The sequence below is a fragment of the Protobothrops mucrosquamatus genome, unplaced genomic scaffold, assembly GCF_001527695.2.
Source record: "Protobothrops mucrosquamatus isolate PMUCROS unplaced genomic scaffold, P.Mucros_1.0 scaffold85, whole genome shotgun sequence".
NCBI classification, from domain to species: domain Eukaryota; kingdom Metazoa; phylum Chordata; class Lepidosauria; order Squamata; family Viperidae; genus Protobothrops; species Protobothrops mucrosquamatus.
Genome location: NW_015386462.1, coordinates 510,240 through 522,330, shown reverse-complemented (window position 1 = coordinate 522,330; position 12,091 = coordinate 510,240). Strand labels below are relative to the sequence as shown.

The 12,091-nt window shown below is 35.2% G+C and overlaps 1 protein-coding gene across 6 annotated transcripts in view; it reads left to right on the top strand.

Moving 5' to 3' along the window:
* Nucleotides 1-12,091, top strand: part of RAP1B (RAP1B, member of RAS oncogene family) — a 50,430-nt gene that overhangs the window by 32,035 nt on the left and 6,304 nt on the right. For all 6 annotated transcript variants that reach the window (XM_015812469.1, XM_015812467.1, XM_015812465.1 and 3 more), the window contains 5 exons: nt 2,475-2,543; nt 2,962-3,018; nt 5,988-6,128; nt 8,107-8,250; nt 8,959-9,074. In XM_015812469.1, coding sequence (XP_015667955.1) covers nt 2,475-2,543; nt 2,962-3,018; nt 5,988-6,128; nt 8,107-8,250; nt 8,959-9,045 — 498 coding nt within the window. In that variant the 3' untranslated portion in view covers nt 9,046-9,074. The remainder of the gene's footprint in view (nt 1-2,474; nt 2,544-2,961; nt 3,019-5,987; nt 6,129-8,106; nt 8,251-8,958; nt 9,075-12,091) is intronic.

Here is a 12,091-nt window from a genome sequence, read left to right as displayed (position 1 = left end):
CTCACCTACATCGTCCACAAGGGACGACTCGGGAACTCAACTCCTACCTCGGGCAGCTCACCTTTCCCCCTATGCCCAGGGGAAAGGTATCAAGCCATTTGACAGCTGATGCAGGCTGTCAAAACGGCTTTTACGCAGAAACAGGCGGGAGCAGCAAACAGCTGCGTCCAGCGAAGGCGCCTGCCACCGGAAGTCTCTCCTGGATGTTTTTTAATTGTAGATTTAGATTGGAAATATGCTTATTTAAATCATCAAAGTTGTTTTGAATTTCCTTGTGGTTTGAGTCTATTGTCATTTGTATTTGTCCTAACATTACATATATTTCCTCCTGGAAAGTATTTATCTTGCCTTGAAGTATTGCTCGTGGAGGCCCTTGATTTTCCAGGCTAAGTCCTTCAGGAGAAAATATTGAATGTGGCATCCTGTCATTTTTTGATACGTATGCTGTCCATGTTGTCTCCCCCTTTCAAATAATCTTTCATCAATGTTTTAATTCAAAAGTCAATTTATCAGTCAGTCAAAATTACAGTTCAGTGTTGTAAGCCACTTTAAATCCTTCCTGTAGATTCTCCTCTAAAAGATTAGCCAAAAGCCAAGGTTTTTCTTTTCCATAAACAGTTCTTAAATTTGAGCAATAGTCCAGGTGTCTTTTTTTTTCTTTCAGACACTTTTTAATCTTATAGCTGGCTCTTCCTTTGTTCCCACCTATCTTCAAGGTTATTTGCAATTCAAAGGAACAGCTTTTTCTTTGTTTCTAGGCATTCTGCCAATTTCTGAGTCCTTATTGTTAGTATTCTATTCTCTGATTCTCCACTAAATGTCAACACTTATTTCTTTTTTCAGTTTTTTTTTCAATCAAAAAGTTATTTTTGTTATATATTTTTATAATTCCATCAAAAACTCTTTAGGGTATAATCTTGACAGTTTTTTAGTTCCTAGATTTATCCAGACTGTAGTATTTTAAATCAAATTTTAGTATATCTCTTTCCTCCTTAATATTAATTTGCCACTTCCATCTGTAAGGGAATGGGGATATAGTCCCCTCTCTTCACTTCTGGAGGTTTTCTTGCTTTGGGGATCTTTCTCAAGGATTCAAATAGTAGATAGAAGAAAGAAGAACAGTACTCTCACCAATTCCAAGCACACTGTTCACCAATGTTCAGGTTTGTACTGCAAGTAGCTTGGGCTAGACTCTGATCTCACGCTAGCCTTTCTCCTGTCGGATTCGGAAGGCTTCCCCCGGATCAAACGAAGCGATTGCCGTTGCTTTGTGATCAACAGGGCACCCCTCCTTCACAGTCACCTCTTCGGGGTGACTTTGGACCCATCTAGGGTCCCCCTGTCAGGATGAAACTAACCATGGGGAGTGGAGAACCACTCTCACGCGACCATGCACTACGGGCGCAAAACCGGAAGTCTCAGGACATCCAGTTCTTGATAATGTCACTATTATACCATATTTTCTCCACTTGTTGATGACTATCTTCATTGTGTTCCATGATATATCCAATGCTTTGGAAAAAATTTTGTACTCTTCTTCTGACTGATACTTTCCAACAATGAGATCCCTTTCATGTTTTGTAAGCTCTTTGCAGACCATGGCTTTTGCTGTAAGAGGCAACGAGGTAAATGTCAGAAAAATCATATTAGAACAGCTGAATTTATAAGGGCTTGATCAGTTACTGTAATTGATGGCAGATGTGTACTGACTACTATTTAACAGCAGTTTGAATGTGATTGGTTAATTCTGAACACAGCAAATTCTTATATGACAGTGTGCACACTTATGCAACCACATTATTGCATGTTTTTGATTCTTATTTTTTCCTCTAAAAGAATTCAGTTTATTTTTCAATTGAATTATACAGCTTATGTGTTATATTAAAGGTAGAAAAATTCTGAAGTGATTTATCTTGGTCTGATTTTTTTACATCTCAAAACCTGGGATTTTAACAATTGTAAAACTGAATTTACAAACAACTGCAACTCTGGAAACTCACTGACTTAGATGTGTATGGGGTAAAAGCATAAATGACATAAGTGAAATTCTGAATTTTCTTTTCACCTACTTTAATATTAACATTTGCTTAGGTTTTCTTACTTTCCTCTTTTACAATGCTTGAATAAATAAATATGGCTTCAGTTTCAGTATCTTTTTGAATATGTTAATTTTATAATTTGTAGGTAAGTATAATTTGTATATATGTGAACTTTGGCATTGCCTTAATTTTAAATAAAAATATGATTATAATAAAGATGATTTTAGCTGATGAGTCCTTTGAAGCATTGCTCTTAATTCAATATGAGTTTAAACTAGTGAGCCAGTGTTCTAAGTCAACTGCTTAAAACATTGATAGTAACTTATGGCTTTATTTGTCCTGAATTTTTTATGAACTTTCCAGTCTTTGAGTTATTGTTAAAAATAAATTCAAATAAACTTTGTGTATTTATGTACACACTGCCTTTTATTGTAGACTGTACAGTTTGTTCAAGGAATATTTGTTGAAAAATATGATCCAACGATAGAAGATTCCTACAGAAAGGTATGTGCATTTTTAAAAAAATTATACATTTACTTAGTACTTAATATTAAGAAAAATAGTCTAGCACTTAAAAGAAGTAAGCATGATAGAGTAATAAAGAGGCATGTGGAGTTCAAAAGCTATTGATCGAAAGAAAGGGATGTAAAGAAATGGGAATTCAAGAAAAACTCGGAAATTGCTGTTAGAAATTCATAATGCTGGATAAAGTGGAAGAAAAGAGAAGAATAAGACAATCTGCAACAAGATTTATTACAGTAGCAATCATTTTGCTATCATATTATATAAACCTTTACACTTTAATAGCTTGCCAACTTCTTTGAGTATGACAAGAGCAAACCTCCATGCATTGTGGGTATAACTAATAAAGGCAAGAAACTATTTATGCTTCAATAAAAATTTGCCTCTGTTCTTTTGACAGCAAGTTGAAGTAGATTCTCAACAATGTATGCTTGAAATCCTAGACACAGCAGGAACGGTATGTAAAATAAAGCTATTGTACAATTTTATGAAATAAAATGGGAGACTTTCATAATAAGGTTTTGCCAGTATTTCTGATTTCAGATAGTATGTAACTTAAGGAAACATAAATTATTTTTATTCCTATTATTTAGTTAGAAGCATACAAACAACATTACTGGAAAGTAAGACTAATTTCAAGAGGAAAGAGAAAATGAGAAATTGTAAGCTTTGGCAAATTAAAATTTCAGTTTAGAAAGGTGATTGGATCGGCATTTAACATTTCAGTTGCACTAGTATTTTGATATTTGGTACCCATTTAAAAAGGGTTCAGATATTACATAGAATGTTAGCATTTGACTAGTATTCTTTTTCCCTTCTCCATCAGTCAAGTTTCCTAGAACTGGTATAAAAGATTGGAGGAATCCTTGGTGCTTTCAACAGCTTATTATATTATTATTATATTGCTGGGTACACATAAGTGTTATCTGTGTACATTATAACAATGATGTTAAATTTGGTATTATTTCTACCTAGTTGGGAAACTAGAGTTCATTTAATGTCATTTCATCATTTTACAATACATTCTTAAGAAATAATTATCTTTGAAGAAAAAGCACTAAAATTTGAATAATTTGAAAGAAACCCCTTGAAAAGACAAGAACTTGATGGAAGATGGAAACATTAATTTTTTAAGATAATCAAAAGATGTGTATCTATCAAAGAGTAATATGACTCAGTTTCTATTCATTAGTGATGTTTTATATAAAAGGACAAAAGTGAACAAATATTCCTGGGACCCAATATAGTACATTATTTTACAGTTAATAATATATGATCCATCTGTTATGAAAACTGCATCTTAAAAATGATTGTAGGTTCAATTTTTGCCATAATATTTATGGCAAGGTTCTGGTAGTTGTAGGAAGATTTCACCCCAGTTTGTGGGAATTATGTAGACAGGAGAGCAGAAATACAGAGAATGTAAATATGCAATAATCTCCTGCAGGTAGGATTGAGAGGAAATGAAATTATTTCAATTCATGGAGGTAATACTACAAAACAGCACGAATGTAAGGACCCACCTCGCTTTACATCTTAAGAAGACAGAACTCTTGGAATATCTCTTCCAACAGGCATCTTTATTAAGAGAAAATGATTGCAGGCGTTCTAGACAGGATCTGAGGGATCAACCCCTACCATTCAATGTTTTAAGTGTTCCCAAGCAGCCCCCACCCCACAGTCCTTCCGGGTGACGATCACTCATCCTCTCTTTTTCCAGATCCCAGGCGTTACATTGTTCCACCCCTTTTCCCTCACTGCCGGCAAAAGGGAGACTTCAGAGAGAGAGTAGATGAAAGGCGATGGCCATATTGTTATGGTCAGTCCTCTTGATGATCATCCAGTCCTTTGTAGTTTAAATGAAGGAAGTGAGAGTCATAAAACCCCCTTGCTTCCTCCTCCCCTTTCGTAATATGATAGAATCCACAGAGAGTAAGAAATGGGGTTTTTTTTCAGAGTAGGTAGCTATAAATGAAATATAATTGGATTCTGACATCCTGCCCCCCTTAAAAATAAGAGAGAACAAAAGAGGTATAAAAGTTAGTCTGGCTTGTTAGAATACTCTGTATGAAACTTCTTTAATAGCTTCGGGGCTCTGACATGACATTTATGGACCCACTCATTTTGTGAGGCAGGGAGGTGTTTCCATACTACTAGGTATTGAGTTGCCCCATGATATCTCCTAGAATCTAGGATTTCCTTTATCTCGAAGTGTTGTTCTCCTTCCTCCATGATTGGGGGTGGGGGGGGATTTTTGGCCGTAAGGGTGACTGATGTTCTCTTTTCAGCAAACTGCAGTGAAAAATTGGGTGTATTTGCCTAAGATTTTTGGGTAATTCTAATTCTACTGTTACTGGGTTTATGATTCTCTTAATTGGAAAAGGCCCTATATATTTTGGTCCAAGTTTTTTACAGGGTTGTAGGGATTTTAGGTATTTTGTAGATAAGTACACCATTTCTCCTATAATGAATGGTGTAGGCTCAACCCTCTTTTTATCGGCTTGTGCTTTATATGCATGCCTAGCTTCATCTAGTGCTTTTCTAACAATTGGCCAGGTGTTTTGTAATTGTTCCATCCATTCTTTTAGTGATGGGATCGCCGGTTCATTAGGGGTTAGTTCTGGCATGGGGTTGAAACATCTCTCTTGTCCACTCAGATTCTTTCAATTATTTGATATGTTTGCTGCATCTTGTATATAGTTAGCCTTACAATAGCAATTGGTACCACAATTTCCAATGCTAAATGATACACTCATAAAGAATGATATCACATAACTGCATTACTTAGCAACAGCAATCACAGCAATCCCTATTGTCTGAAGCTGCAGCTGCCTCAGGAAGCCTCAGCCCCATACAACTGCACAAAGTCCAGCCATCCCAAGAAACTCCAGCATAGCACTGGAGTGTAGAGCACAGCCCACCCAGAAAGCCACACTCCCGGGGCAACTATGCTTTGCACCACATTCCAGGAGCATCTATGCTTCATCCTGCAGGGCTGGGACTTCCTAAGGTGACTGCACCATGCACCATAGGGTCACTGCCCTTCATGCTGCAAGCCTAGGGCTTCTTGGAATAGCTATGCTTTATATTGCAGTGTTGAGACACATGACCCCGGGACACTGTAGTCATCACAAATATGAACCAATTGCGAAGCATCCACATTTTTAGTCACATGACCATGGAATGCTGCAATAGTTGTAAGTGTGAAAAATGGTCATAAGTTACTCTTTTCAATAGTTGTAACTTGAAACAGTCACTAAATGAATGATTATAAGTCAAGGATTACCTGTAAATAGATCTGTGTTTGAAGAATAGTTGCTTGTGTAAATAATAATATTGATGTTAAAAGGAACATACTCATAACAAGTCAGTTTGACTTTCTAAACAAGCCAGTTTTGAATTCTCCATTTCTCTTTGTATTTACAGGAACAGTTTACAGCAATGAGAGACCTCTACATGAAAAATGGTCAAGGATTTGCTTTAGTTTATTCCATCACAGCACAATCCACATTTAATGATTTGCAGGATCTACGAGAACAAATTCTTCGAGTCAAAGACACTGATGATGTGAGTAACATTTTTTTCCTTTTGCATGAAGATAGATGTAAAGAATATATTAAGTACCGTGTTTCCCCAAAAATAAGACCTACCCAGAAAATAAGCCCTAGCATGATTTTTAGCGTGCACCTAATATAAGCTACATCGCAACAGCCACATCGGTCATTGGAGGGGCTTTCTTCGATCCCCACCATCCCTGCTTCACCCCGCCCCGCAGATCTCCTGTCTGGCAGCAGCCTCCACCTGCCATTTGGGTTCATAGCCCCACCTACGGTTACAATAAGGGCCTCTTGTAGTTTTCAGGTAGTCTTCAACTCTTGTGTCAGCAGGTTACCAAAAATTATATGCTGGATTATTAAAACCTTCTCCATGTAACAGCATTCTTTGCAGAAAGAAATTACAAATGTTTTTAAAATTACATTGCATCAGAAAGTTCAAATGAATCTTAAAATGACTAAAATAGCCAAGAATATACATAAAAATGGAATAATTGTAGCAAATTGCATTTTTCTGTAATACTATTTATTGAACAAATGCATCTGTTTATCTGGAAACATTAATTGCCATAAGAACAGAAAAAATCTAAAACTTGAAAACTAAAATGGAAAGTTCTGTAATATCTTTGGCTTGTAATTTGATGAAGTAGGGTTGTAGTTAACAAATATGTCCAATCATTAAATAAATACATTAAAATCAAGAAAACTGAAAACACAATTTTCTTATGAAAACTATCACTGAAAGAAAAATCCTGGGTGATTGTTTCTTAGAGATGAATTAATAAAGTTTTAACTTTTAAAAATGTTCAATAGTAACCAGCGTAGACGTAGCTTTCAAAATATACTACCACATTTATTCTTCCCCACAGATTTTGATAGTTACTTCCTTCATTTTGCTATACTATCAACTTTCATAAGAATAATATAATTTAATATATTAGTTTCAATTCAAGGGAACTATTTTTGTAGAAATAATTATCTCCAATTATTATAAATCAGCACAGAATAAAAACTATAATTTTTAACAAGTCAGTAGGAATATTATTATAAGCTGGCATTATATTCCAATTTATTGTATATCCTTAATATTTATGAAATTGCTGTATAATTCTTACATATGTAGATTAGGTTCTTTGATAATTTTCTCTTAATTATCCTTTCCTCTGCTTCCTCTGCTATATGTTTTGGAACTATATTTTTCTGCCTGTGTGTACTGTTCATTATCTTTCTCTGATGTTAAGTTTTTGCACCATTCCTTTATGTACTTTTTTTGTCATTTATAGCTAGTTCATCATTCCTCCATGTGTCTTTTTGCATATGTTCTATTGTGCCTTTTTCACTTTGTTCTAAGCAGCTCCCATATCCTTCTTAGTTCAATTTTCTATACATTCTGTTGAGACTTGAGGCATTTTAACATAAAACAGAAATTATAGTTTCTGTTTAGAAGCTGGTGTTACAAAATCATAACCCACAATTCTCAAATGCATAATTAAGGCTTGAAGTTCATCTCAGTTTTATGTAATGTTTGGTATATTTCCTTAGGATCCATGATTTTGGCTTTGTAGAATCCAAGTTTGATGTAGAGAAAAAGTAGTAAGTTAAATGGTGAACTGTTCTCTTTTTTTATCCCTCTTCCTCAGCTAGTCTTGGCTATCTAAAGAAATGAAATATTGATCTGTACATGCTTGCCTTTTAGCCACAACAATTTCTTGAGACTTTTTTGTTTCCTGCATACTGAAAAAGAATAGTTTCTTCTCTTGCCCACTCTGATAGTTATGAGTTCCTACTTTCACTTTAACTATAATGTGCTTGCTGAAGATCACTGTGACAGTTCAAGAACCTAACATCTACTATAAACTTAACTGTTTAATTCTCAAATAATTTACTTTTAAAATGCATTTAATTGGTTTTTCTTATAATACCCAATTTCTAATAGCCATTCAGTAAATCATATATCATTTTAATGCATATACAATATTTTGTCATTTTAGGTTCCTATGATTCTTGTTGGCAATAAGTGTGACTTGGAAGATGAACGAGTTGTGGGAAAGGAACAAGGACAAAATTTAGCAAGGCAGTGGAATAATTGTGCATTTTTAGAATCTTCTGCAAAATCAAAGATAAATGTTAATGAGGTAAAGAGTATAAAGTATTTATAATACTTTTATTTGTCCGAGGCCCACCTCTTTATCATCAACAGTATTTGTGAATGTTAATGGCCGTATATTCCTTTCCAATTTAAAAAGTAAAACATTTTTGTTTCAAAATGATTAATTCAGTGAGCTATGTTAATCATTAATTTTAGTAGTATTTAAGTGAAGTCTGGGAATTGTGTTCAAACAGAATGATGAAGTAGATATTATTTAATACAGTGCTTTTAGTGCATGCTCTTTTTAGAAGTTTAAAATTATGATTTTTAATTATGAATTAAACTTTTATAAATGTTTTAGCTGGGAGAAATAATAAGGGCACTTTAGCCTTGGATTTCACAGAAGACAAAAGCAAAAGTCCAACAGAAACTAGAGAAGGAGCTGTCTTATAATTTATATAAATTTCTGCAATTACAGAGAATTCTGTAGTTTTAGTCCAAGAATGTGCAACAAAAAATGGGGATGGTTTTCTCAGGCAAATTGCATTTATGAAAGCCTAGCTGATGTCATATGAGTTCATAGGAAATAGTCTTGTGAAAAATTCACTTTTTGATTTTTCTCACTAGAAACAACTTTGCTAATATTAAAATAGCTACTGCTACTAAGGCTAATCAGAATTCAGCTTAATGCATTACAAGATATCTGTAACAGGATTTAACTTCTGTATTAAATGAAATTAATTCTTATTTACAGATCTTTTATGACCTTGTGCGACAAATTAACAGAAAAACTCCTGTGCCTGGAAAAGCACGCAAAAAGTCATCATGTCAGTTACTTTAATACATGTATGTACTGTAGCACTGAGCCAGGTAAGATTGCAAGTGGAGCATAGCCTACTGTAAAAGTTATTCTCGTGATAAATTATAAAATAGTCTATCAATTTCTTTAAATCCTTCTTGAAGTATTTCTAATCATTTAAATAACAATATGCCTCCTATATGTATCTATAGTAATAGACTCCTTGGTTGCAATCCCAAAACAACGGAAGCACCACTTGAATACCACCGGCATTGACGAATTCATCATCAGTCAATTGCCAAAGGGAGCTTCACTCGGAACAGCTTGCATTGTACGATGGTACCTCTAAGTTCATCAGACATGAACATCTGCCTATGTCATGTCCTTGGGAAGGATTTGATAGGTGGATAAAAAGGCCAAAACTAATCTGAATATTTGGTTGACTTTGCAACAAACCATATATTTAAACTAAACAATGGGGACAGGGAGTTAATTGATAATAGAACATTTCTGTCCCCAGCAATCTAAACCTAATAGGGTTATCAGTGCATGTAACATAGATGTTTATGCAGGTAAGAATATCAACCTTGTTGTCAAGCAAAATCAAGCTTCTAATAGTGAGTGCCATACCAAGACTAATCAAACAGGAGGAAGTACGGGAACTTAGGCACCACACAGGTTATGTAAAAAGTAAACACAGGGTCAGTCATAAAGGACTCAAATGTCTATACACCAACACACAGAGTATGAGCAATAAACAGGGTGGATTGGAAATTCAATTAAATGAAGGCAGATATGATAGTGTTGCCATTACGGAAACCTGGTGGGATGAAACCGACAAATGGAACATACAGCTAGAGGGATTTAAATTATTTAAAAGAAACAGACCAAATAATAACTACATCTCTACCGAAATAGAGCACAACAATGATGAAAACTGTCTTGAATGCTTTTGGGTCAATATAAAGGGGGGGGATGACATTACCATAGGTATATACTATAGGTCACCCAACCAAACAGAGGAAATAAATGAACTTTTTGCTAGTCAGTTAACTAAGGTATGTAGGAAGCACATCACAATAGTAATGGGGGACTTTAATTACCCTGACATCAACTGGAAGACAAACTCTGCACCAAGTGGAAGATCAAACAGATTCCTGACAAACCTAGCAGACAACTTTGTCTCCCAAAAAGTAGAGAAGGGAACTAGGAGTCAGCCATATTGGACTTAATTCTCACTAACAGAGATGAAATGATAGAAGGTGTTGAAGCCATAGGAACCTTAGGGGGGAGTGATCATGCAATATTGGAATTCAAGATTATGCAAGCACAAGCAATAGAACATAGTCAAACTAGAGTCTTGGACTTTAAGAGAACTAATTTCAATAAACTTAGAGCTTGGGAAGGATTCCATAGATGAGAATCCTCAAGGGGAAAACAACTCAAGAAGCTTGGGAAATTTTGAAAAATGAAATTATAAAATCCCAGTCTAGCACAATACCAATGAAGAAAAATAACAGCTCTCAAAAGAAACCAACATGGCTGCATAAAGAGCTCTCTGATAAGAGACTTCCAGTTTTGCGTCACAGCAAGATGGACACAGGAAGGCAAGGCTCTGCCTTCCACGCCCGATTTTGCCCTGCTAGGGGGCCCTGAAAAGGGCCTAACGTTACCCCGAAGAGGCGATGAGGAAGAAGGGGTGCCTTGTTGATCATGGAGAGATAGCAGTCTCTCTGTTTGAACCCCAGAAAGCCCTCTAAACCGGCAAGGGAAAGATCAGCCACACCTTTGTGACCGGCTATTAGCTGCTGACAACCGAAGAACAAAAGCTTTAATTAGCATGTCATAAAAAGCATGTTTGGCTTGGGTGAGATTATTAATCCTTTCTTTACTATTTTACAACTGAATTTTGTGGGAAAGGCCCCCAAGAAGCCTAAAACCTCCAGATGTGAACAGAAGCAGCGTTTTAAATTTATGAGGGACAGAAATACATAATACTGAAGTGAAAGTAATACAAAGTACAGTTTTGATAAATTTGAGAACTGAGATAATTGTTAAGATTTTCTCTTTGGAAAAAAAAACATTGAGGCAAAATATAAGAAATCCTTTGTTTTAAGAGTGGAAAATGGACTTTGAGTGACATCTAGTGGTGGATTTGTGCATAGCAGTATAATTTGCTTTGCTTGGTGATTTCTACCCTGGGAGAACAGCTGGCAATAAAGGAAAATATTGTGGCATACCTATCATCCTGACTTTCTTGGACTATAAATATCTACTGAGCTTGGACTTTTAATTTCAAGAGCTAGTGGGAGAGAGAAAAAATTGACCTTGGACTACGCTTGGCTGGGAGAGACTTTTGGACTGGTTTCAGAGAGGTTGAACATTTTGAACACTTCGAACATTGTGGATTACAACCTTGCCTGATTGACAATTTTGGGGATACTTGAGAAAAGGGATTACTATAAAATATTGCTTTCATAACAGAACCTATACTTTGGAATCTATTGGATTATAAAGGATACATATAAAGACCAGAAAATTAATCTGCAGGAATGATGCCCCAAGAAAAAACAAACCTCTTTCAGAAAGAAATATATTCTATGTGACAGCTAATTCACCAAACAATTGTTGAATGCAAAGAGGATATAAAAAGAAATCATAATGAGACTAAAAACAATTTAGACAATATAAATGAGCAAATCTCCAAATTAAATCTAAAACTAGAAAGCTCCCAGATAACGACCACAAAGTATGAAAAAATCTAGAAATTAGAAGATGAAACAGGAAATGGATTTAGAGATGGAACAGATAAAAGAACTGCAAGACTTAGCTATAACAACAAAAATGCAAAAGACCTTTTACCCCTTAGGTCTGCAAAATATATCTGATGGCAAGGAAAAATATGTTTAAAAAAGGAATATAGAGCTGTTAAGGGAAATGTCACAACTTGTGAGACAGGAAATGAAAAGAAATGGAGGGAGAAAGAAACTGGGAGTTGTTTAAGGAATATAAATGGGTGGAATTCCCCCCCAAAAAATACCTTACCTAAATTGTCTTCCTCATGCCAAGCAATTGTTACAAAAATAGA